Genomic DNA, 27,111 nt, shown 5'->3' with positions numbered 1-27,111 from the left:
AGACCCTAGTTTTGAGCAGGGAAGCAACTTGGATCAGACTGTGACTCTAGGCAATTCCTGCTTTGTTGGCAAGGTGTAAGAGATAGGGGCAGACATGGCGATCCTTAAGGGTGTGAGAACGTGAACTTAGAGGTGAACCTGGGGCGTCAGGAGGATGGCAACACCACTAACTGAGATAAAGGAGACAAGAACAAATTTGAGGAGGAATTAGATGGGCTGAGTCTGCAAATATTTGGGGTAGGAGGGCAGGGTGGCATTCAGCCCTGCCTCACGTCCTCTGGAGAACTGAAGTTACTACACTCCCTCACAGAGCTTGAGGCCACACATGTGCAAACTATTTCTATTTAGGCCCCACATTCACAAGCAGTGATTTTTTAAAAAATTAACTTTACATGATGCCATAAAACCAATCAACTTAACCCAAGCGCAATGGTCTTGAAACAGAAGCCCAGTGAGAACAAGACTTGGATCACAACACTTTAAGTGCTGATTCCAGCAACTCCTGAAAGGGTTGGCCTCCAATTTCCATTCTGATGGGTCAGATTAGAGAATCTCCAGTGAAGCTGTCAGAATATTCTAATGTTTGCACATCGTGAAAGTTCAAGCAAGAGTCAACCATGGGGGAAAGAAGGGAGGGCGGCCCTTAGAATATTGTGGTCTTGGACTACTTAAGAAAAACAATCAAAAATCACTTTCAATACCCACACCTTCTTTCAGAAGGAGAAAAACATTAAAAAGCACTGCCTATTGGGGGGAAGTGGTATAAATCATTTTATTTTATGCTCCATCATTTACTCAGCACAGACTTCAGTGACACCTCCTGATTAGGTTTAATTTTAAGCCAGCGAGAACACCACATACGGTATTGTCAGAGACAGTTCCATTTCTCTCCAAGCCTGATGGGCGACTATTGTAATGTAAAACCCCGGGATTTAAATAACACAAGCGGATTCTATTATAGCAGAAAGGTTTACATTTTGGAGTCTTTTTACTTCAAAGGAGCCTAGATACCAAACCATGAATTACCTGAAACAATGGGCTTCAATGATCAGCACTTCACCCGTTTCTTTAGGAAAAAGACTACTTTACTTGACTAACGAGCAGGACTCAGTGATCCAATTATCTCTCGGAAGCAGTCCCAGGTTCTTGAAACCAACACACTGGTTAGGAAAATTGGAGCAGGGAGGAGGACAGGCTTACCCCAAGACGGCCCCTGACTCCTGCACGATTCCTTCCTCACCCAGGCTCCTGGGTCCTCCCCATCCACAAGGCATGGGCTCTAGCGACCTAACACCCATGCTAATCTCCAGGGACAGCCTCCCAAGAGGACTCACAGGAGGATCATCTCCCCAGGAAACTCAGAAAGGAAGCAGCTGGGACCAGAGGGAGAAAACTGAAGCACTATGGCCTCCTGGGTCTTCAGAATTCCATGTGCCCAACCAGGGGTGCAGCATCAGGGCCCACCAGATGCTCATCTCCAGTGCTCTCCCAGGACCCCAGCAACAGCATGGGGATCTTATGCTGATGTCCTCAGAGGAGACTTAGTGTTTCTCAAGAAAGACATTTGAACATGACTATGTGCAGGTGCTGGGCTACAGATACCTAGTTTCCACCTTCAATGAACACAGAGTATGGTGGGCAGACAGTGAAATACAGAAACACCAGCCCTGCAGTGTGATACACACCTTTAAAGAGACCAGCGCCAAGTATTAGGGACAATTTCCCATAGGAAGTGACACTGGCAGGGGTCTTCAGGGTCACACCTCAAAGCCACGTTTCTCAAATTAATCAAGTACTGTGTCACACACTCCTGTGCACACACGTCTTACAACCCATTGAAGGGGCCAGCCCCCAAGAAATAGGACACAATACAAAGTGCACTGGTATTACAATGAGGGGCTCAGGATACATCCCACTCTGACTACCCTCCCAGATATAAAGCAAACTGCCTTGTAGCAAAGTCGCCTGACAGAGGGTCTATTGTAGTAGCAAGTCTAACCTGTACTGCTAGGGTCTAGATGTTTGCATCCCACCTTCCCTGAAATTCATATGTTGGATCCTCACCCTCAAGATGATGGTATCAGGAGGCAGAGCCTTTGGGAGATGATGAGGTCATAGGGGCAGCATCTCATGAATGGATCCAGAAAGAGACCCCTTGCCCCTTCTGCCATGCTAAAATCAGAAGACAGCCACCTATGAGGAACCGGACACTGAATCTGCCAGCCCCTTGACCTTAGACTTCCCAGCCCTCATCACTGTGAGAAATGAATTTGTGCTGTTTGTAAGCCAGCCAGTCTATGGTATTTTGTTATAGCAGCCCAACTGAGACACATACACAAACAAGGCTGGTTTAAAGAGCAGGAAACACTCACTGCCTTACTTCTTTATGACAGCTCATCCTGACACCAGGTATTCCTTCATTAATCACAGGAATCCTTGATTTTGGAGGAATTCTGGCTAAGAAATCATAGAACCATTAGAAGAGATAATAGTGGAGTGGGAGGAACAGTGTGTGCAACTGCATGTTCTAGATGATATTACTTGGAACACAATGCAAGGAGATGTTGTTTCACATGGTTCACAAACTAGGCACATCAGCATCACCTGGGAAGTTGTTAGAACTGCAAACTCTTGGACCTCACCCTAGACCTACCGAACTTGATACTCAATAGGATAGAGCCTAAGACGTTGCATTTCCAACAAACTCCTGGGTGATATTGATGCTGAGGATGGGGCACTGACTGAGAACCACTGCTCTAGGGGAAAGTCACCTTGATCTCTGGTGAGATGATGACCATGATCATGATTACACAAACAACAGCAGCCACTAACACTTAACTGAGCAGTTTCCATAAGTCAGACACTACACAGGCAGCCTACAAGCATCACCTCATTTAATCCTCACAACCAGCATGCCACAGATGAGGAAACTGAGCCACAGAAATGTTAAGGAGTTCACCCAGCATCATGGTAACAAACATCCGTCGAGCTGAGATTTGAACTCGAGCAGTCTGCCATTGGAGCCCACATTCCTAGGTGCACTTTCTGCAGATGTACCAACAACTCCATCTCCAAATGCAGGCTGCTGAGCCACTGCTGGGAGACTGCACCGCAAGACTGGCATACAAGACTCTGGCAAATCCTGATGTGGAGAAATCACTGAACTGCAGAAACCCATCACCTCCAGACACACTTATTTTGAGTAACACTTATTGTCATCTCTGTAGAGTACCCATCTCTATATTCCTTTAGCTCTTCAGCACTGCCCCCACTCCCAACACACAGCCCTTACCACTTCTAGAGCTTTCATCCTTGACTCTCTTATGATGTGTTATGCTGGCCTCTGCAGTAAAGCTCCAGGTCTCCCTCCACTTTGGTATATACCTTTGATTGGGTCCAACTTTGATTTGCACCCAATCTCATATCACTAGCCCAGAACTAGGTAACAGCAAAAGGAAAGACCTCCATAGCTTTCCAAAGCTTCCCACACAATCTGGTGTCAAAACAGCTCTCTCTCTCCTGGTCCATCATGGGGGAACAAGAGGTGCAAAGCTCTAGAACTGTTGCACAGACCAAACCCCATGCTAGGTAAAGCTGACGTGACACTCAAAGCTAAAGGTGACCAACACGGCAGATCATGCCAATCTCCTTCTTGTGCCAAAGCCCCAAACCTTGAATGCCTAAGCCCAGATCATTCAATTCTAAGATCTTGCCACACCCACCCTCCTGCTTCCTGTTAGGACCTCAGCAAAAGAGGGAAACTGAAGAACAAAGACAAAGAACAGATGTGGGGCTTTGCTCTAGCTCAGGGCAGAAGGCAGCTTCAAGATGTTTCCCCTCCTCTCCATCTCTTGTCAATACCTGACCCTTGCCAAAGTGTAGAGATCACACTTTGAAATGAAAAGCATACACCGTATACATGGTGGACTAGATTTTTCCCTCCTGATTCAGCAGTGCACTGGAGGAATTTTCATCCCCATAAAGGAAACTGCCCAATAATGCAACTCAATAACCACTGAATGAGCACCTACTATGTGCTCTATTTGCCCTGCACATTGATCATGAAAGGGTATGGATAAGAAGTTAAAGAAATGGTACCTGCCATTTGGGAGTTCTGCCACTTACGTGACACTCATTTCCTCTTGCCTGGGCTTGGGTAACTTTGAGCAAACAACTTTACCCCTCTTCTTGTAAGCAGGGGATAATGGATCCCACCTCAAATGGATCATTACGAGGATTAAATGAGGCAAGACTTGGAGACAGCCTGGTACATAATGGGTGCATGAATGGTAGGCCCTTCTGCCTCTTTCCTTACCCAGTTTTTGGGAGATAGGAATTCATATGACAGACCATAATTTGGTGTCAAGTTGAAAAGCGTGGAGTTTCAGGGAGTTTGGAGCAAGAAGAAATCAACATTAGCAGAGGGACTGGAGGCTATAGATGTTGAGCTGATTTGAAGGCTGGACAGAAGCAGGTAGAAAAGACTTGGAAGAGGGAAGGCAGGGAACATTTTAAGCATAGAGAATGGATTTGGGACTGGGGAATAAGATGAGCAAACTGGTGGGTAAAAAGAGACCTGGCAGATGATTTTTGGCTCTCCCTGAGGAAGAAGGGAAGATGAGGGGTTTCTGAAGCACCCAACAAAGAAGTATGTCTTGAACCAGAAGCCAGAGGGTCAAGAATAAGAACCCAAGCTCTCCTTCTATGAGCCTTCCCTGACACAGGGAGACACATTCCCCAAGCAATATGGAGACCCTCAAAAGGCTACACCTGCACCAGGCCAGCTGTTCCTTTTGGGGGACAAGAGGGAGTTTCAGAACTTGCCACTCGATTTCCAACAGCAAAGAAATTAGAAATAAAAATTCAACATTCAGGGACTGGTTTACATTAGAGTACGTCAGCATGGGGAGAAAAATCATGTAGTCATTTAAAAAGATTATCATGAATATTACAGAAACACAGTGAAATGCTTTTGATACATTAAGTGAAAAACAACAGAACTCAAAACAACGTATGCAGCATTATCAAGGGATCGGTTTGGCAGAGGGAGCACAGGCTCAGAACAGACAGAACCAAGGTCTAATACTGGGACTCCACTACTTAGGAGCTGTAGGTTCTCAGGCAGGTTTTGCCTCCATTTCCCTGAAGATGAAAGGGAGATCATAGAAACCACCCTTTAGGGTTGCTAAAAGTTTTAAATGCCTAGTTCAAAGTTTAAGTTCAACTCCCCCAACTCCTACAATGTCTGCAGGGTGAGACACAGCTCTTTGGGTAGAATTACGGTTTTCAATAGAAAAAAAAAAAGTAAACTTTTTAAACACAGATGAACTTCCTGAAGGCAGGAACTGTGTTTTGCTTACCAGAATCACACCCTGCCCCTCCCCCCAACTAGAAAAAAAACAGAATTAAGGTGACGAAATTATAAGTGGTTTATTACTACCACTACATATGGTTGTTAAAAAGGCAGTTAGAAAACGTCTGTCCCTAGAAGACATATCCCAAGAATGTGACTGTAATCAGGCCCTTTCGCCTCTCTCAAATCTGGCTTCTTTGCTCAAGGCAGAGAGCCCAGAAGCGAGCTCTGAGCTCACAAACCAACCCACCCATGAGGGAGGTCAGCAGCAGCTCTGCACCAAGCACATGTGCTGGGCCAGGGCTGGGGAATTCAACAGGGAAGACCCAAAGCTTCAAAGACTTCCCAGGCTGGAATGAATCCTTCAGGTATGGGAAAGCAGGGCAGGACTCGCCCAAGCCACCAGTGCTGAGACCTGCAGACATCTTCACCATCACCTAGGAAGTGAGCGGCCCTTCTCCTGGGACAGGACCCCACAACCTTATGTACTCTGGGGACATGACTGTTCCAGTGGAAAATGAGTGGGGCTGCTCAGACTGAGGGCACCTACAAGGAGGGACCTGCCCTACAGACAAGTGAGCTTTGGCACTGGGAAGGACAGGCATCATCCACACCACAGCCAGCACAACCAACTACCTGCTCCACCCCACCACTGGCCCAGCCCACATCTCAGAAGGATACCCTAGACCCCTCTTCCTGATGGCTGAAATGCCTTCAAACACATTTCTGTCCTTCAGCTTTATGGGTCTTTGTTTTCTTGAGACTGAGTCTCGCTGTGTCTCGCAGGCTGCAGCGCAGTGGTGTAATCTCAGCTCATTGCAACCTCCACCTCCTGGGTCCAAGTGATTCTCATGCATCAGCCTCTCCAGTAGCTGGAATTACGGGCACCTGCTACCACACCCAGCTAATTTTTGTGTTTTTAGTAGAGACAAGATTTTGCCATGTTGCCCAGGCTGGTCTCAAATTCCTGGCTGCAAGTGATCTTCCTGCCTCAGCCTTCCAAAGTGCCGGGATTACAGGTGTGAGCCACAGCACTCGGCCTCATCTTTATGTTTTGATCTTCACTGAAATGCAAATAAATGCAATGTAGGCAGAGCTTATTCTGGCAACTCAATCCTAATGCGAAAGGATTTCTGACCTGGTCCTCAGACCATGTTGATGGTGGCAGAAGAAATGCAGGAAGGTACGAGTCTTGAGGAAAAGGGGGAAAAATATTATTAAAGGGGAGAGGTGTACCCAAGAATCAGAAGTGTGGGGCCACCAAAGACTAGTTCTTAGACTCCTTCCTATTGCTGATTCAGGGTTAGCACCCTGAAGGTGGTGAGCCACTGCACACAATAGACAACCAAGAGGAGAGAAGTCCATGGAGACCAACACCAACCTCTGCACCTTGTTTGAAGCTTAAAGCACAGTTACTATGGTTCCTGGGCCCATAGGCCTCATGCTGGATCCCTCACCCCCTACCAGTCTCCAGGTTCTTCCAAGCACAGTAGAAACACCCACCCCTCTGCAAAAGTCTAGCATTGTTCTGCAACTCCAAGGAAAGCAAGGAAGTCACCGGCTCCCCTCATGCTACCATCCTCTTCCACTGCCCACCACTTGATACATGGGGCGGCACACCCTTCAACACACACACACACACACACATACACTCACATGGGCAGCCAGTGCAACACCTGCACACCCACCTTAGCTGACAGGAAGCTAAGAACAAATGCAGAATGAAATCAGTCATCAGAAAGGGGTTGGGACGGAGACGGAGATGTGGAAACAGAAAGCAGCACACGCTCTGGGTTCAGCTCTTTGAATCTCTTTAGAGCAAGGGCCCAGAAGCTGCCAATGCCTTTGGTTGGATTGGGGGGCAGTTAGGGCAAATAACTGAAGGCATTTCAATTGGTGATGCTCCCCCAGTGACTCACTGTTTCTTTATTGCAACATGCTCTCTATGAAAGCCATTTTCCTCTCACAGGATCTGCTTGGGCAACATGTGATGTCATCATAAATCATCTCTGGTTTTTTTTCCTTTAAAATGTCAGCAGATTTCTTGGAGTTTCTAAAAAACCAAGAGAGCCAGCACCACCTCCCAGTTTTGGCAGGGAAACCCATTTTCTTTCCCAAGACGTCTGTCTTCACTTTTTCCCCTTGCACTCCCATAGGAACTCTGCAGAGATAATGCCTCGAAGAGTACAGAAAGTCACAGAAAGCATTTACGAAAAAAAGCTTTTCTTTCTACCCTTTCCAAATGCAGGGCCTTTCTCTCGCTCCCTTTTTTCCTCTCGTCCTAGTTTGGTGCACTTCCAGGGGAAGTGAATGTATATCGAGCACTTTTAAACAAGGTCTAATACAATCCATGCCTCCAAGACATGAGTGCCATTAATCAGAACGAAGCCTTTGTGCAAGAGAGGCCACAGGCTGGACGGCCGCCATGGACGAGTAACACAGACAGGCCCCTACCTCCCCACTCCACCCCCGGCAGGGCTTGGCATTCTCTTCCCACCCTCCCCCCTCCCAAATCCTGTGCCCGACAGCCCCCCAAAGACCTGTAAAAACCTACTCTGGAGAAAAAAATTTCCTTTCATTCCAAGTTCATTGGACCAAAAAGTGACTAACATCATTTCAGGTGCAGAACCTCAAGCACAAAAGAAAATACCAAACCAACTCTAACCCATGAGCACTGGGGCCACGGCAAAGGGGAATCTACTGCTGAGGTGTTTGTTTCATCACCCTGGGTATCTCTTAAAGCAAATCTTCCTTCTGGAAGGACTCTTTCCAGAGAGATCTCTGTGATTAGAGACTATAGCTGCCCTGTCCCCTACATGCAATGACCACACAGTAACAAAGAAACGAAGATAGCATGGCAGTCCTAATGGACCTTCTTTTTACATCCTTGGATATGGTCAACAGTCTTCCCCAACCCCACCCCACACCCCAAAAAAATAATTCAGTTAACTAAAGACCATGGGAAGCAAAGGAACTTATGTATGGGGGAAACTGACAACCATTTATGTGAAGTCCTTTGGGGCTATTATCAATGCCCCAACCTCTCCCCTAAAATCAAATACTTTTGCCTGGTCCCAGATTACTGATGCTCCATCATTAATACTTGAACATTAGGATCAGTTATGGAAATGTGCAGATAGTCCTTGGAGATTTTTATACCACTGTCAGCCATTTCTACCTAAGTATGAGTAAGTAATACTTTGCGACTGTGTGTGTGTGTGTGTGTGTGTGTGTGTGTGTGTGTGTGAGAGAGAGAGAGAGATGGAGTCTCACTCTGTCACCAGGCTGGAGTGCAGTGGCGCGATCTTGGCTCACTGCAACCTCCACCTCCCAGGTTCAAGCGATTCTCCTACCTCAGCCTCCCGAGTAGCTGGGATTACAGGCGCCTGCCACTACGCCCAGATAATTTTTGTATTTTTAGTAGAGATGGGGTTTCATCATGTTGGCCAGGATGGTCTTGATCTCTTGACCTTGTGATCTCCCCACCTCGGCCTCCCAAAGTGCTGGGATTACAGACATGAGCCACCTCGCCTGCCCGACTTTGCGATCTTGATGTCTGGTGTACAGTCCTGTCCCCACAATTTATCCACATGCAAGCATGGGGTCTTCCAGGAACCCATCACATTAGATACTTGTTGGGGAGGCCATACCCTTTGTTGCCCTCTCTTACCCTGACTGATCATAATTCCTTATCTTGAAGACAGGCAAAAGGTGGGAGAAATTCAGGAGGGAAAAAGAAGAGAAAGAAGAGTAGGAGCAAATAAGGGGAACAGAGGACGAGGTCTTCTTCTTCTTCTCAAACACCTAGGACAGTTACTCACACAACTTAGACACTCAGTATGCGCTCTCTGAATAAACAGAGACAACTAGGGGCCAAATGTTGTGCTGGTCAAGTAATGGCAGGTGGGGAAGTCACTCACCAGGGCAAGCCAAGCCTTGGCTGCAACTGTTCCACCCTTCCCTGCCATGGCTCACACTTGCCCTACTGCCTGAAATGTCCTCCTCAGCCTCCCGAACGGTTCAGCCTGCTGGTCACTTCAGACTCTGACTCCAGGACCCCTTCCCACCCCCTCTAGGAATGGGCCAACTGCCACGTGTCTATGTCGTCGTACTCAATGCATCTCTCAGGATGTCCTCCCTTGGCTGGGTTGCAGTCACCTATTTCTTCATGTCTCCTCTATTAAGTGTTACTCATCTTTGCATCTCTAACGCCTAAACCCCCACATCACACACAGCAAGCATCTGGTAACTGCTGAATAAATCAACTGAGTCACTAAAAAAAAAAAAAAAAGCCACTAAATCACCAACTAAACCTATTTGAGTTTGGGGTTTGGTTTTTTTAATTTTTTCTTTCCTTTTCAGAGAGATTTATTCCCAAAAGCTAGAAAAGGAGAATCTAGGGAAGAGGTGAGGACTTAGAGGTGGGAGAGATCCAGGTCAAATATGAGAAGGGTGGATTCAGCAGGGGGTGTTTCCTTTCTGTGATGAAGGGGCTTTCTGGACTCTGTCCACAGGGATCGGCTGCATCACCTCAGATGGAAAATGCTGAGGAGGGGGCAGGGCACAGCCTCACTTATCCAAGACACTCCAAGTCCTGCACCTTCAGGAGGGAATGAGCCCAGACTTTCTATCGATCTCTGCTGGCCACACAGTTGGCCAGGGTAGCTCAAGATGGCTTCAGCGGATGAAAAAGAGGTTGTCTATAAAGGTATGTTAATGCTCACAGAACAGCTCAAGGCTGGCGGAAAACCACCAATTCCCACAGCACCCAGAGAAAGCAGGGGGCAACTGAAGAACTTACCAGGCAAAGAAAAATGGTACCATAGAGGCTTCCCCCACAGACCCACCCCATCCCCCTGAAATGATGGTTCTATCACTACAGACCCAGGAAAAAACAAAGATGGGAAGGGAATTAAAATCTCCCCCCAAAATTAAGCAACAGCCCTCCACATCCTCTCCCATCCAACACTTTACACTACCTTTTGCAATCTCCCAGGCTTGCTTCTGGAAAATTTCAAAGTCACCACCAACCAACCCTTCCTAACGCACAATGGCATTTAATAATTGCTTACGGTTCTTGCCTGGGAAGCCAGGCAAGCACCCACAATTCATCACATGTGTGACCTTTCGAGCCCTAGCCCCCAAATGATTTTCACTCACTTTAATCTGAGTCCGATTCAAAACAGATCTGCTGTCAGCAGCCTGAATTCTGTAGCCCCACGGATGGGCAGTGCCTACGGCTAATCTTTTAGTGCCTTAATCATAAAATACAGTACTTCCCCAGCTGTTTTCACCCAAATAGTCAGAAAAGGGGGTGAGCAGGGTGTGAGAAATGATGAATTATGAACTCCAAAGTAGTATTTCATTAAGCAAGATTGGACGCTAAAACTTTAACTGTGCTCTCTGCAACTGAAAGGCCATTTTATAAAAATCCAAACTGAGAGAATTTTGAAGTTTCTACATTTCACAGGGGAACCCGCTACCATATGCCAGATTGGGGGAAGGGGGAAGGATGAAAGCAGCGGTCAGCATGAAATGTTTTTTAAACCATGACCACTTCAGATTTTTGCAACATGATGCCAAGCATGTTCAACAGGTCTACAAATGTGCTGCATTAGCCTAAATTTAGTGGGTGTTAATTGAAATCAGAGCTGCAGTCATTACCACCGACATGTTTCTAAATACTACCCAATAAATTTTTGTCTGTTTCAGATTCTCCGTGACAGCTGGCAATGAAAAACCAAGAGAGGGCACGTAAAATGGTCTTCTTATGTACCTAGTCCCACAGTATGCATACAAAAGGATGTCTGCATGTGGATCTGGCCTGTGTCTGCACGCACAGACCTGTGTATGGATAAACACAAGATAGATGTGCGTGCTTTGCCCATTTTTAGAAGGCGAACAGAAGACATGTGCAAGGATACACGTATACTCTGGCAATTTCCTTTTTACTAATTCACCTCCACAGAAAGCAAACTGGGCCTCTCTCCACGTGACAAAAACATTCCATTCTAGTTTACAGTGACAAGGGTTTCTGCTGCAACTTAGATCCCTTTTTCAGATGAGACGATTTTCTTCCTCTCTGGGTTGCCTCACCCTCTTCAGGTAAGCCTTGTTTTGATTTAAAAAACAAAATTAAAGTTTCCTCCACAGCAGAGTATTTAAGGGTCAGCCAGGAAAAGGTCTGTGGGACACAGAATCTGGAAGGAAGAAGGAAGAGGCCCCGGGGAAGGAGTGAAAAGTCTGGAAAAAGAACCATCAGCTTTCCTGAGTTCCCTCAGCAAAATACCAGTTTCATCCTCCCAATTACTCATTAGTTCATTATTAGTTTACGTGAAAAGAAAAGAGGTGGCTTTGTGCTCTCTTGAGTCATAGCTCCAGCTGAAATAAAAAAGAAAAGGGAGGAGAGTGGCCTTGAGGCTGCACATATTTTGCCCTTCCTTGATCCTCTGATGATAATTTGAGGACTTCCCCTGATCCCAGTAGTATTGTCTAACTTTGCCGGGGGTCTATTCCATTCGAAAATAAACACTGTAGTCAGCTCCACAGCAGTGTGCCAGGAGGAACCTTGGAGGCAAATATGTTTACCAAAGACTAATGACACCAAAGGACTCCATTTTAGCCCCAGCAGCAGATCCTCATGCCGTTCCTTTCTTCCTCACGTAATCCCATCGATCTGATTATTCAAATGAGTATCAGCTACGGAGCCTTATTGCTCCTCTTGGCAAAGTCCCCCCCTTCCTCTGTCTCATCCTTTCCTCTAGATTTGGTATATGCCCAACCCTAAGCATACAGCTAACATGTGTGTTTACATATCATACACATAAACTAGTGTACACATAGTCTTGCTACATGCCTATCCACAAACACACCACTCGAGTATACACAAAAACACATAATTTCTGCTAACACAAACATTAGTACATGTCCTCACCACAGTGAGCACATGTGCCCAACACACACAAACACATACACCAACACACACAGCCAAGCCTTTCGAAGAAGGCTAGGTCACTTGGACTTAGGAAAGAGGCGCCTGTTCCCCACCCCTACAGCTCCAGAGAACTAGAGAAAAATCAATGGATCCCAGCCTGCTCTGAAGGGACTAGAAACATTTCTACAGAAGAAATAATTTTTGGCACAGAAATCATCCAGAACAGGATGGGCGCAGTGGCTCACGCCTGTAATCCCAGCACTTTGGGAGGCCGAGACAGGTGGATCACCTGAAGTCAAGAGTTCGAGACCAGCCTGGCCAACAGGGAGAAACCCTGTCTCTACTAAAAATACAAAAATTAGCCAGGCACACTGGTTCATGCCTATAATCCCAGCACTTTGGGAGGCCAAGGTGAGAGGATCACCTGAGGTCGGGAGTTCGAGATCAGCCTGACCAACTTGGAGAAACCCCATCTCTATTAAAAATATAAAATTAGCCGGACCCGGTGGCACATGCCTGTAATCCTAGCTACTCAGGAGGCTAAGGCAGGAGAATCACTTGAACCTGGGAGGCAGAGGTTGCAGTGAGCCAAGATCACGCCACTGCACTCCAGCCTGGGCAACAGAGTAAAACTCCATCTCAAAAAAAAAAAAAAAAAATTAGCCGGGTGTGGTGGCATGCACCTGTAATCCCAGTTACTTGGGAGGCTGAGGCAGGAGACTCCCTTGGACCCAGGAGGTGGAGGTTGCAGTAATCCAAGATCCCACCGCTGCATTCCAGCCTAGGCGACAAAAGTGAAACTCTATCTCAAAAAAAAAAAAAAAAAAAGAAATCATCCAGAACAGTGTAGTCCACCCCAGTATCCAAAGACTCCTCTCAGCTCATCACCCCACATTGTCTACAGGAGCCTCTCAGATGGTCTGTGGGAGGAATGGACTGAATTCCTTGACACTCAATTCGGGTATAAGCAGCAGGTCAGCATCCCCTGGGAACTTGTTAGAAATGTAGTCTCAGGCCCAATCCCGGACCTACTGAATTAGACACTGCATTTTTACAAGTTCCCCGGGGATGTGTGTGCACGCTTAAGTTTGGGAAGCACCCCTTAGAGCCCACCCATCCCATACTCAAGACATGCCCAGCTGAGGTCATCCTGTCCTTACCAACTCTAAAATTCCAAGCTCTCCAGCTCGGGCTGAAGCAGAGAGAAGAGGGTGCAGGAGCATTCCTCCACCCTCAGACCCACTGCCTCCTCTCTCACCAGCAGCAACTGGAGTTAACAACGGAGCCTCAGGTGTCCAGAACTTGCCGGCATCTAAACCCACCAGGAGCTCAGTGATACTAACAGTTTGCTCCCCACTAATTGTCTCATCACTCTACAACTGCTGCTTTTTATTTCATTATGCTTCTCATCAGTCTCAGATAGGAATATAACCGAAAAAGAAATTGAAGAGGAACAATTTCAATATCTCAAAACACATGCAAATCAATGCCCAGAATCCTACCTGGAATGTTTTTATTGAGACAATTCTGTACTTGTCTGAGAGATGACCTTATAATAAATAAATTCATATCTCGCAAAGGTAGATGTTCTCCCCACCTTATAAAGCTAATTATACTGGCACAACATAACATTTTCCTAAATGCTGATAACCTCATCCTGTTACTCAGGAAATATTATTTTTAAATAGGTGTGATAGATACAAACTGAAACACTCAGATTTCAATTCCAGCCCCAATTCCCGGATCCCCTCTCTGAGTAATTTAAGGACTTCCTCCAGATAGTTTTTCATATTCTTTTAACTGACATTTTATCTTTATACAGTATCTCACAGAATGAGCACGCACTAAGACAATGACAGCCAAGAAGGCCTGTCATTTCTCATTCCGACAAAGACAGATGTCTTACACTGGCTTATGCCAATAATAGATCCAACAAAAAACAAAAGAGACTACACCTGCCGCTGATGTAAAGGCACCAATTCACATTTGTGACACTCATTTGTCAATTAACAGATTTCTTCCATTGTTGACACACGAGACTTAAAAGATGTGGGCTCGAATGTGATGAATTAAAAAAGACAGATGAGTAAGCTATGAGCTGCAAAGTAATGCTATAATGTGCTTTAGATATGAATATCAACTGACACCCCTGACAGGCCATACAAGGTTTTATTTCATTTTGCACTGTATCCAGGCTTCATACTTTGTCTTCTTTGTTCGCTTTTCATCAAGCTCCTAACATCTCATTCTGACAGCCAGAGACATTTAAGGCACTTTCGTTTCAAATGCAAGTTAGCGTACTTGATTTGTCATTAAAATGCAAAACGATTGCCGTTGCAGGTAAATGTAGGTATGCTTAAAAGGTTGGGTCTGCAAAGGAAAAGCTGAAAATGGTTTGAGTTCCTCACTCTGCCTCCTTCACTAGCCTGGCCGCCGCCTCATAGGGCTCTGGCCAATGCCCCCTTTGACAAACACCTACCCAAAGTGAGCCTTAGGAGTTCCCTGTCCCAGCAGCGGCCTCAGAAGTGAGCCAGCCTTGAATGAAAAACAGCTTTCCCCTCCCCACGAGGTGTTCTGCAGATCTGCAAGTCTTCCTGTGTTTGGACCAGTGTAAGCATACACAAGCATTCCCCTGTGGAGAGGAAACATGGATAGGCTTGGATCAAAATGCTCGAGATTATTTTTCATATTGAGCTCTCATCCTCCATCTCCTTAGGGAAGGAGAAAACTCCAACCCTTAGACTCTCCCTAGGAGAGATGGAGGAAGAATCCAATAGGGGTGATGGGATTCAGGACAGGCTACCCCCAAAGTACCTTGGCATTTGAGAAAACAGCAGAAGCAGGCAGGTCTCTCTCACCTTCCACTGCCCTTCTCCCCTAAGTAGGCCATGAAACCTAGGAAGATCATCCTCTGATCTTTTCCTGCCTTCCACTTCTGAAAAAAGAAGCCCTTCATTAAAGAGGTGCCCTCTCTATACCCAAAGGAAAAAACACCCTTATCTTTGAAGACCCAGGGACACAGAGAAGAAACTGGACAAACAGGCCTTGCTAAGTTGTTTCCGTATCAACAGATCATGCTTTCTTTTCCAATCACACTTCTCCACAATGAGCCACTTCTCCATCAAACCTAGCATAACAAATACACAGGTTTACCTGTTTCTTTGGGTCTTCATTTCTGAAGACTCCTGTGTCACGTAAAATTTCTATTAAATAAATTGGTATGCTCTTACTAATCTGTCTTTTGTTACAGGGGCCTCAACCACAAACCTAGCTATGACTGAAAATAGGTATTTATTTTCCCTTGCAAGGGCTTCATGGGAAGCCTTTTTTGTTATAATGATCTTTAATTCAGTAATTTCACTCTTTGTGAAATTATCTTGCTGAAACAAAGAGAACACTGAAAACAGTGAAATAATGATTTACAGACAAAGATGTTCATCACAGCATGTCTTAATAACACCAAAAAGTGGAAAATATATAAATATATCAATCAATCAGAAAATGGGTAAATTATGGCACATTTATGTGAAAAGATATTATGTAATCACTAACAAACCATATTAACCAAAAAAAAAAAAAAAGTGACATTAAGAGAAAAAACAGAAGTCAAGACATTATATACAGCCTGATCCCAATTTTGTAAAAATTTATACATACTCCAATATTAATAGTGGTTATGTTATGCCCAGACCGTTTATTCCCCGAAGAAGACCACCAGAGTCCAGAGTCAAAGCTAAGCAGCAAGGATCTTTATTACAGGTTCGAACCTGGAACTCTCCCTCGCTCGTGAAACGAGATGGGCAGGAGAGCTCCTCCACTGAGCTCCAAGCAGTGTTATATAGTCTAAGAAAAGTGGGCATAGAGTTATTATACAAATCAGATATATGATTGGCTAGTGTTTGAACAAGGCGATTTGGCTAACTATGATTGGTTCCCGCCATTTCTGATATTTTGGTTCAAACTTTGAGGCGGGAGAGCAGGTTTATGGCAGCAAGAGTTTATCTTACTTAAACACGTCTTGTGACCTTGCCTCAGAACTTACAAAATCTCTGGTATGTGCAAAACAAAATCTCTGGTACGTGCAGAAAACCAGGTACTCACAGAACTTATGAAATCTCTGGTATGTGCAAAGATTAGAGAGCAGAACAAGGGTGTAGCGGGTGGGGGGCGGGTACACATCTATCTTTGTGTCCTTTCATTTCCCCCTTCTCATAAGTAACTGGATGTCCAATCTTGGATTTCCAGAGTCTTATAATACAGCCTCACTTTCTGGGTGCAGGAGAGGCTGGTGATGGCTACGGAGGACCATTAGTTGGATGGTATCAAACCTTTCTCTGACAAATTGTAAAATTTTATTTACCACACAGGGGCCTATAGTGAATAGAAGTAGTAAAGACATTAGGGGGCCTAAAAGGGGTGCCAGAAGGGAAAACATTGAAGAGCTCCACCAATTGTTAGCGGCTGTAGTGAATTGTTGCTTTTTCATTTCTAAGCTTAGTTCGTGTAGGCGTTGGACTCTTTCCTCAACTAACCCTGACTCATTTATATAGAAACAGCATTCTTCTTTGAGGAACATACAGGTACCTCCTTTCTCAGCCGTGAGTAAGTCTAAGGCTCTGCGGTTTTGAAGGGTGACCTGTGCTAGGGAGGTGAGCTGCCGCTGAAGGGAGGCTAGGGAATAGGCGGAGTCTTCCATAGCAACAGAGAACTGTTGTAACAGCTTGTCGTTTTCTATCATGGAGTGTTGTAGGGCCCCTCCTGCTAACCCCGCTGCGACGACAGAGGTGGTTAAGGATATTCCGGCAATTAGTGGTAGAAAAACTGCTCGTCTATGTCGCGCAGTTTCAGTTGGGGCAGTCCCTGCCCAGCCTATGAACTCTGCCGGGGTCAGCAGGGTCAGTCGGGGAACTAGTGTAACAGGGATGCACAACTGTCCGTCAGAGATGCTTTTGGACAGAGTTTTTAACAGAGTCATATTACACCAGAAGAATACACCAGGGGGAGCACGTATGGGGCTATTAGGGCATGTAGCCGTCTGGTTGCAGAGGCTGCTACTAAATGCTGAATAACAGTAGGGGTATTTCTCTTGGTATGGGTCACGGTACAGGGCTACATCAGGTATTGCAACTGTTGATGAATTAGAATCTGGCATATAGTTTGTGGGTGGGGAGGAAAGGGGAACAGCGGTTAATGGTGGTCTTCCTAAGGTTGCACACATAAAGCAAGAGGACAGGTCGCCTAAACCGGTGAGGTTGGCGAATGCTAGCCCTTCTTGTAATAGGGTTAGCCAGGAGAAGGGCTGCAAGTCTTGTGATAGCTTGGTTTCCTGTCTGTGGATTTGTGTATGGATTAAGGGTCGAATCTGGACTAGACTCCGCCACAAGTACAGGTGGCTACTAGGCCAGCTACTACTGGCATCGTAGTAGACTGCCCCATGTTGGGGCGATGTCCACCAGGAGTGCCCTGGATCTGTTATTATCCAAGTGAATATGTTGGGAGTCCCTGTCGGGTAGCGAGTCCTGAGGAGGTTAGACTTTCTCGGGTATTCGTCCTATACCCTGGCTGAGTGCATTTTACAATAGTGGTATGGGCAACCTGCATTCTGGTGCCACCAATAATTCTTACAATTATATTCAGTCTGATCATATTCAAAACAAATCATGGGTATCCCCGGTTGGGCAATTTGGAAATTAGTGAAATTGAGGTAAATTGGAGTATTGCACCCGGAGGGGGGGCAGTCTGCACTAGCTAGCAGTTTACCCACTTGGGGGGTTTCCCCGGGGTGAGTTTTGTTCTCATAGAGCCAGAACCTCCAGACATAGGGATTAGACGGCGCAGCAGTTAGGAGAGTCAGATGTATAAGGCATAAAAGCATAGGCAAGCTAGACATGGTTACGGCTATGTGGGTGACGGCGCAGGGTTAGCTTTAAGGGATTGTTCTTAGCTTTGTCTACAGTCCATGTAACCGGTGCTCCAGACGGCTCGAGAAGGTCGGATGTTGGGTCCACTGGTTTGACGTGTGTGTAGTGGATCCACGAAGTGATGCCTTCTACTTTGAGAGCGGTGGGAGTAGTCAAGAGTACTTGCAGTGGTCCTTTCCACCTGGGTTGAAGAGTTTCTTGCCGGTGGCGCTTGACTAGGACCTAGTCTCCCGGCTGGAACGGATGAGGCGTCGGCGGAGGTCCTGCCTCGTACAGTTCTCGTAGTCTGGGCCAAATTTCCTGGTGAATTTTCTGTAAGGCTTGTAAGGAGAACAGGAGCTCAGAGACATTTTCAGTTTCAGGTTTGAGTAAGTCATCTTTTAGACTGGGGACCAGGGGTGGGGGTCTGACATACATGATTTCATATGGTGTGAGGCCCAGTCTGTAAGGGGTATTTCGGGCCTGGAACAGAGCGTAGGGGAGAAGTACTACCTAATTAGCGCCAGTCTCCATGGTCAATTTAGTTAAGGTCTCCTTCAGAGTCCGATTCATCCTTTCTACCTGTCCTGAGCTTTGGGGCCTATAAGCACAATGTAATTTCCAATTTGCCCTAAGAATGGAAGCCAAATCCTGACTTACCTTAGCAACGAAGGCTGGTCCATTGTCTGACCTTATTTGGACGGGAAAGCCATACCTGGGGAGGATTTCTTCCAAAATTTTCTTTGCTACAACCTGAGCAGTTTCTCTCTTAGTTGGGAACGCTTCTGTCCATCCTGAAAAAGTATCTCAGTCTCTGACGTTACAGCCGCTCCTGCATACTGCTGGCCTTGGTGGACATAGCTGCTGCCATCAGTGAACCAGGTGAGTTCTGTGTCGGGGAGCGGACGATCTTGCAGGTCCTCCCGCACCCCATGCACCTGAGCCAGTATCTCAGTGCACTTATGGAACGGGGCATCCAAGTCTGGATTTGGCAGCAGTGAAGCAGGGTTTAAAGAGGTTGGGGGCAGAAAAGTTATTCTGAGGGGGTTTAACAGCAGTCCTTGATAGTGGGTGAGCCGGGCATTATTCATCCATCGGTCCGGCGGCTGCCGGAGGACGCCTTCAATGTCATGCGGGGTTATAACGCGCAACTCTTGCCCCATGATAAGTTTATCAGCGTCTCGGACCATTAGGGCAGTCGCCGCGATTATCCGCAGGCAGGGTGGCCAGCCAGCAGCCACTGAATCTAATTTTTTTGACAAATAGGCAACTGGCCTCTGCCAGGGGCCTAGGTACTGTGTTAACACGGCTTTTGCAACACCCTTACTTTCATCTACGTATAAGTGGAAGGGCTTGGAGACATCAGGGAGCCCCAGCGCAGGGGCTGATAACAAGGCAGTTTTGATTTGTTGAAAGGCCAGCTCAGCCTCTTCCGTCCAATTGAAGGGCTGCCGTTCCTTTGTTGCCTGGTATAGGGGCTTGGCTAACTCAGCAAATCCGGGTATCCATAACCTACAGAACCCTGCCGACCCCAGGAATTCTCTCACTTGCCGTGTTGACTGGGGTCTAGGGATGCGTAGGACTGTTTCCTTTCGGGCTTTGGTTAGCCAGCGTTGCCCCCCTTTTAATAGGTACCCCAGATAAGTTACCTCTGACTTGCAGATCTGAGCCTTTGTTGCTGAGGCTCGGTAGCCTAGCTCCCCCAGAGTCTTCAAGAGGTCCTCAGTCCCTTGAACACAAGTTTCCGGGGATCTGGCTGCTATTAAGAGATCATCAACATATTGCAAAAGAGTTATTTCAGGGTGTTGCCGCCGGTACTCACCCAGATCTTCATGAAGGGCTTCATCAAACAGGGTTGGCGAGTTCTTGAACCCTTGTGGCAGCCTGGTCCATGTTAGCTGACCGTTGATGCCCCTCTCAGGATCCGTCCATTGAAATGCAAAGAGTCCTTGACTTTTGGGAGCCAGAGGAAGGCTGAAGAAAGCATCTTTTAGATCAAGAACGGTATACCACTGTTTTTCGGGATGTAACGCACTCAGAAGGGTGTATGGATTGGGCACAGTGGGATGTATGTCCATGACCTTTTTATTAACTTCTCTTAAATCCTGTACTGGCCTGTAGTCCGTACTGTTGGGTTTACGAACAGGTAACAGTGGAGTATTCCAGGATGAGTGGCAAGCCCGTAGGACTCCCTGGTCTAGGAGTCGGCAGATATGGGGCGTAATTCCTTCTCTTGCCTCCAGGGGCATAGGATATTGCCGAACCCGAACCGGGTCCGTCCCTGGCTTAACTTCCACAAATATGGCAGGTCGATGTTTAGCTAGCCCTAAGCCCCCAGTTTCTGCCCACGCTTCAGGGAAACGCTGGAGCCAAGAGTCAATTTCCTGATCGGGGGGCTTTTGCTCTTGATGGAGTCTGTACTCATCTTCTAAGGTGACAGTCAGGATAGATATTGGCCTGTTTTGGGAATCAGTTATCTTGGGCCTTTCTGGCTCAAAGTGGATTTGGGCCCCCATTTTGGTCAGCAAGTCCCTCCCTAGTAGAGGGCAGGGGCTCTCTGGGATGACTAGGAAGGAATGGGAGACTTTTCCCGTTCCTAAGTCTACAGTCCTCTGGGTTGTCCAGGGGTATTTTTTGATGCCTGTGGCCCCGTGCACCCAGGATGTTTTCTTAGACATTTTTCCAATTGGTTTGGTTAGGACTGAGCGTTCCGCCCCAGTATCGACCAAGAAGCGAACTGGGGACCCCTCCACTTGCAAAGTTACTCTGGGTTCGGGGAGGGGGTCCGAACCCCGTCTTCCCTAGTCAGAGTCCTGGGTAACGAGTACGGAGGTAGGGTTAGCTGGTCTCCGTTTCTTTGGGCAGTCTTTAATCCAGTGACCACGTTCCTTGCAATAAGCACACTGATCCTTTTCTAATCCTTGCCTAGAGCCTTGCTTTGTCCGCTTTCTGCTTTGGCCATTCCCTGCCTGGGGGAAAGCTGCCACTAAAACTTTGGTCATTTCTTTGGTTGCCTTGAACTGTTTTTCTTCTGGAGTATCCCTATTATTATAAACTCGCTGGGCCATCTGAAGGAGGTCCTGAATCTGTTTTCCCTCTAAACCTTCTAATTTCTGGAGTTTTCTTCTAATATCTGATGCTGCCTGGTTTACAAAGGACATTACTACCGCAGCCTGATTTTCCGGTGCTTCCGGGTCCATAGGGGTATACTGTCTGAAAGCTTCCATTAATCTCTCTAAATACACAGCAGGGCTTTCTGTCTTACCTTGTAACACAGAATATACTTTAGCCAAATTGGTGGGCTTGCGAGCTGCAGCCCGGAGACCCGCCATTAGAGTCTGGCGATAAATGAGCAGTCGTCCCCTACCTTCTGCTGTGTTGTAGTCCCATCTGGGCCGGGTTAAAGGAAAAGCCGCGTTAATGAGGTCAGGATTTGCAGTTGGCTGGCCGTCATCTCCTGGAACCAGCTTTCTGGCCTCAACTTGGATTCTTTCCCGCTCCTCTGTTGTGAACAGGATTCGGAGGAGCTGTTGACAGTCATCCCAGGTTGGCTGGTGAGTAAACATGACACTGTCTAACAACGATGTTAGATCTTTGGGATTATCGAAGAACCGAGCATTTTGGGACTTCCAATTGTATAAATCACTAGTGGAAAAAGGCCAATACATGAGACGGGAGAGCCCGGTATCATCAAGCGATCCTATTTCTCTGAGAGGCAGGGCTACGGTGGAGTCAGGGAGTCGGGAAGCTTGGTCCCGCAGTACGCGGCCTCGCGTTCGGCCAGCCGGCCCCCCCCGGGTTACTTTCGCTCTCGGCTGCTTCCGCTTCTCGGTTTCCCTCTACGGAAGCACCACCCTGGGGGACTGGGTCCTGCGGGATAAGGTGCGGATATGGTGGGGGAAGTGTGGGTTCTAACATTAGGGGGTCCTGGCTGTCTGGCAGCACAGGGGCCGAGGGAGCAGAGGGAGTCCTTTGTCTTGTAGGTCGCATTACTAGGACCTTGCAAGGCTCAAGGATGAATGGAGTTATCCAGGGCGGTGGGTCTTCCACAAGATTTTGCCACACTAGAATATAAGGAATTTGATCAGGATGTCCTGACTGCCCTGGCAGGAAAATCTTAGTTTTTACCTTAGTAATAATAGAGAGACAGAAAGTTCCTTCGGAGGGCCACCCTACGCCGAAAGAGGGCCACTCCGAACGGCAGAAAGTAACTAGCTTTCCCTTCTTTAGTTCTACGCTTAAGTTACGCCCCCGAGCCTTCACATCCTTAAAATTGGTAACAAGGAGTGAGAGCGGCGTGCTCTGGTTGTTGCCCATCTTTGGACTGCTCCTACAAAGAGAAGGAGGGACGAAAATGAGTGTGAAGCAGAGGGGAGTATCCGACAGGTCCGGTCCTGGAAGGGGAAGAAAAGGTTTTATGTTTCGTTTTGGACTTACACTTAACACTTAACAATAACAGACAGACAGTGAGAAACGATGAGCCTTCGCGAGCGCGTGTCGGACTTCCGACCTGAGTCAGACGGGGCAACCAAGGATGGAGGCCCCCAGATGGGCACTGGGGGACGTCTCCCACCAGTCCCGAGTGGCTGTCTTTTAGCGCGTCCGCCAAGACCATGCCACTTATAAAACAGACCAATACAGATTACAGATTACGGATTTCGCGAAATTTCAGGGAGACAGACAGAGACAAAGACAGAGACAGTGACAAAGCCGGCTTACCTACAGATTAAGATCCATTGACTTGGGGGTCTGGTGGGCTTGGGGGAAATCCCGGACGAGCCCCCATTTGTTATGCCCAGACCGTTTATTCCCCGAAGAAGACCACCAGAGTCCAGAGTCAAAGCTAAGCAGCAAGGATCTTTATTACAGGTTCGAACCTGGAACTCTCCCTCGCTCGTGAAACGAGACGGGCAGGAGAGCTCCCCCACTGAGCTCCGAGCAGTGTTATATAGTCTAAGAAAAGTGGGCATAGAGTTATTATACAAATCAGATATATGATTGGCTAGTGTTTGAACAAGGCGATTTGGCTAACTATGATTGGTTCCCGCCATTTCTGATATTTTGGTTCAAACTTTGAGGCGGGAGAGCAGGTTTATGGCAGCAAGAGTTTATCTTACTTAAACACGTCTTGTGACCTTGCCTCAGAACTTACAAAATCTCTGGTATGTGCAAAACAAAATCTCTGGTACGTGCAGAAAACCAGGAACTCAGAGAACTTACGAAATCTCTGGTATGTGCAAAGATTAGAGAGCAGAACAAGGGTGTAGCGGGTGGGGGGCGGGTACACATCTATCTTTGTGTCCTTTCAGTTATTGTTCAGGATAAATATTATGGATTTTTTTAATTTCCTTTGGTATGTTTTTCTGTATTTTTAAACTTTTATAAAATGAGTATTATCTTATAATCAAAAAAATAAAATTAAAAGCAGCTTGAAAAACTAATTTTAAAAAGTAAAAATTTATTTGGCCTAACTTCCTATTACATAACACCAAGCTACCATTTGCACTTTCTGAGTCTCAAATTTCCTTCATTGAAAGAAAATGTTAGACCAGTGTTTTTCTAACCGTGTTCCATGGAACCCTAGGGTACCACAGGGGGCTTTTGGAGTTTCTCCAACTGATTCGTTTGAATTTAACTTTTAAATTATTTTAACCATTTAAAAAAACGTAATTTAAAAAGCAGTATGCACTCCCAAAGACATACTACACCAAATTTTAACACACTAGAAGATACTGCCATATTAACTTACACTATCACATTAACTCACTTTTCAAAATATAGCTGCTTCTTACAATTATTTAAAGAATAACCTGATATTACAAGATGAACTTTAAGGGGAAAGTAACTGTCACCATTTGCAAATACTTAACTGAGTGTATTGACATTTAAATGTTGCACACTCAAACCCAAATACAAGAATAATCTGAATGCTGGGACCAGTATAAAACTGCATTTTGTCTCTAACCTTAATACCAAACCCAGTGCTATGGTTTGAATGTGTTCCCCAAAGTTCATGTATTGGAAACTTAATCCCCAATGCAACAGTGTTAGGAGGTGGAGCCTAGTACGAGGCATTTATTAATAAGAGTGATGAGAACTCCACCTTCATGAATGGAGTAATACAGATTATAAAAAGGCTTGAGGCTACAAGTTCAATCACTTGCTCCCTTGCCCTTGCATCTTCCATCATGTGAAGATGTAGCAAGAAGGATCTCACCAGATGCAGCCCCTAGATCTTGGACTTCCCAGCTTCCAGAACCATAAGCCAGTACATTTCTGTTCATTATAAATGGCCCAATCTCAGGTTTACTGTCTAGCAACACAAAATGAACTGAGACACCCAGTGTTCATCTGAATAGTTTCACTATTTTTGCTGAGCTTAAAAAATATATATATTTGTATTCCAAAATGGGCTTTCTATAATTTGTTTGACAAGGATTCTGCTGCTAGAAACCACTAGATTAAACCAACCTAAGGTTCTTTGGAAGCATGTGATTTTGTGAAGCATAGCATAGGAGATCCCAGGAGAAGTTGAGCACTGTGATAAAGAGGTATGGTTGAGGCCCCACTTCCATGATGCTATGGCACAATCATGGCTCACTGCAGAATTCAAAACTCCTGGGTTCAAGCAATCCTCCCACCTCAGCCTCCCGAGTAGCTGGGACTATAAGTGTGTGCCATCATGCCTGGCTAATTTTTAAATTTTTTGTAGGGACAAGATCTTACTATGTTCAGCCCAGGCAGGTCTCGAACTCCTGGCCTCTAGTGAGCCTCAGTTTCTCAAAGTATTGGGATTACAGGCATGAACTACTGCGCCTGGCCAATCTGACTAGTTAACATTCTAAAAGCAGGGAGTTTTTCTCCTAATATTAAATCAATTTCAAATTTCCACATTCCACCTTGCTGTGCACTGCCTAAACGTGATTTTTACAATCATCTTCCATGAGAGGTTCTAACAAGTCCTTAAAAGAAAAAAAAAAAAAAAAAAAAGCTAAAGCAGACCCTGAAGTTAAAACTGAACCATTCAATTCAAGGTAGATCAGAAATTGCATAAAATGAAAACTGTTAGTAAAGACAAAAAAATCAGATGGGAGGTTTTTTTACGGTTGTAGAAATAGCCGCATGCTCCTTGCAAGGTCTATGATCTTCCTTTTGATACGTACATGAACCAGGAAGATAACTGTTCCCCAAGCCCAAGGCAGGAAGAGTAAATTCAGTTCCTCACACTTGACGGAAAGCTGTCCCATCAGGTACAGTCTGTGGAGGAGCAAATTGGGGAAGGGTGGGGTGCATCTATGTTGAAACTGCTGTGGAGGGTTAGGTGATAAAATTCTTCTCTGAGCTCAGAGGTACAACTACATAAAAATCATGCCTCAAAATTATTAAATAAGATAAGGAATTTTACTCTGACATCTGGTTTTCTTAAAATCTTACTATAATGACATACCTTATTTAGTATTCTATGACTGCTAATAATCATCATGTTTATTTTGTTCTAATGAAGATTCTGCTTCCTCCCTCTTCCCTTTTAAAACATAATTGAATTGGAAAATGTTACACTCCCAGTTGTCCTGGTCCAAGAGAAACCTGGCCATTCAGACCCAAGTCCATAACTTTGCAATCTACAGTCTGGCAGGAAGTAGACCCCCCCCCCCGCCCCCCGCCACAGAGCCCTAACTTTGCCAAACCAAATCTATAAACAACAAATGCCATAGGACCCCAAGTAAAATAATCATAAAGATAAACCTGCTCAAAGTCAAAAGAATCAAAAATGAAATAAACTACTTTTGGGATATCTACTCTTTCAGTATATCTTCTACAGGAACAAAACTCTTTTACATTTAATATTTCATTTGGTCTTCATAGCCCCTTCTATCCCCTGTCTGGAAAATGACAACAGAGATTAAATGACCTACTCAATATTTCACAGATAATTTGTGATGGAACAAAGACAAATAGTCAAAACTCAGGCATCTTGTGTCTTAATGATCTCCTTGCTTTTCTACCAGATCATCCTCCAGCCAGAACTACCCCAGCTTCTTGGTCTCCAACAATGTCTCTGAGCTTCAAACTAGCAAGAGTTCAGTTCCTCAATTAAAAGTAAAAAGAAAAAATGGCAGTAATGCATTACAGTTATGTAGTGTTAGTGATTTACAGCGCATTTGCATTCAAATCACCTATCTCCTCTGACCCAGAAACACTCCCAGCAGTGAGAAAAAAGGACAGTATTCTTTGCCCGTAACTGATGGAAGATGCTGTCCAGATAAACAGCAGCAGCAAGAGGACTAAAACATATCTGAGATGGAACCAAAAACTGGTGGGGCATAAAGGAACAGAACAATAAAATGTAAGCTGATTTTCTGTGGACTTTTATAATACTATTATTTAATGTAAAGCCTCAGTGCCTACAGTTTTATCTCCTCCTGAAAAAACAATAAGGTCAAATATAAGTTTGGGAAGAAAACAAAACAGCAGCAGCCGTAGTTGTCTCCCCCGCAACTCCTGTCACTCCAGGGTGAAGGTTTGATGGGAGAACCCATACCTTGAGTCCTTACTTGGCGGGCCTCCCTGAAAGACTCTGGCATGGCCAGCTTCTACTTCCCAGAATCCCCACTATGCTGTAGGGGTTGTCCCCTTCTCATGAACCTGGAAGACAATTTTCCTCTTCTCAGTCAACCTACACTAACTAGTTTGCCAGATAAAGATCTTAGGACAACAATGAATTCGAATTGGGGGAAACATACAATCAAATAGAATACAGTGTAGGAGCTAACAGTGGACTTTGTAGTCAGGGAAAGCTGCGTTTAGATCTTGGTCCCCCACTGACCAGTGGGAAAGCCTTTTAACCTCTGCACATTTTTGTTCTCTGTCTTTAAGCTGGAAAGAACACCGTGCTTGCCATAAAGATTCAAGAAGGTCATCAG

The 27,111-nt window shown here is 45.8% G+C and overlaps 1 protein-coding gene across 2 annotated transcripts in view; it reads right to left on the bottom strand.

Annotated features, from left to right (window-relative positions):
* LRMDA (leucine rich melanocyte differentiation associated) overlaps window positions 1–27,111 on the bottom strand; it is a 1,136,435-nt gene that overhangs the window by 1,083,545 nt on the left and 25,779 nt on the right. Inside the window, exons 3-4 of one of the 2 annotated variants that reach the window (XM_071068789.1) lie at window positions 21,555–21,714; window positions 7,855–18,528 (exon numbers count right to left, since the gene is read on the bottom strand). The exons of the other annotated variant lie outside the window; for it this stretch is intronic. Coding sequence (XP_070924890.1) covers window positions 16,537–17,505 — 969 coding nt within the window. The 5' untranslated portion in view covers window positions 17,506–18,528; window positions 21,555–21,714 and the 3' untranslated portion in view covers window positions 7,855–16,536. Of the gene's footprint in view, window positions 1–7,854; window positions 18,529–21,554; window positions 21,715–27,111 lie in introns of those variants that run through there. 2 annotated transcript variants of the gene reach the window in all.

This window comes from Macaca nemestrina, chromosome 9 (genome assembly GCF_043159975.1).
Source record: "Macaca nemestrina isolate mMacNem1 chromosome 9, mMacNem.hap1, whole genome shotgun sequence".
NCBI classification, from domain to species: domain Eukaryota; kingdom Metazoa; phylum Chordata; class Mammalia; order Primates; family Cercopithecidae; genus Macaca; species Macaca nemestrina.
Note: the sequence above shows the minus strand (reverse complement) of the source record. Positions and strands in the feature narration are given on the sequence as shown.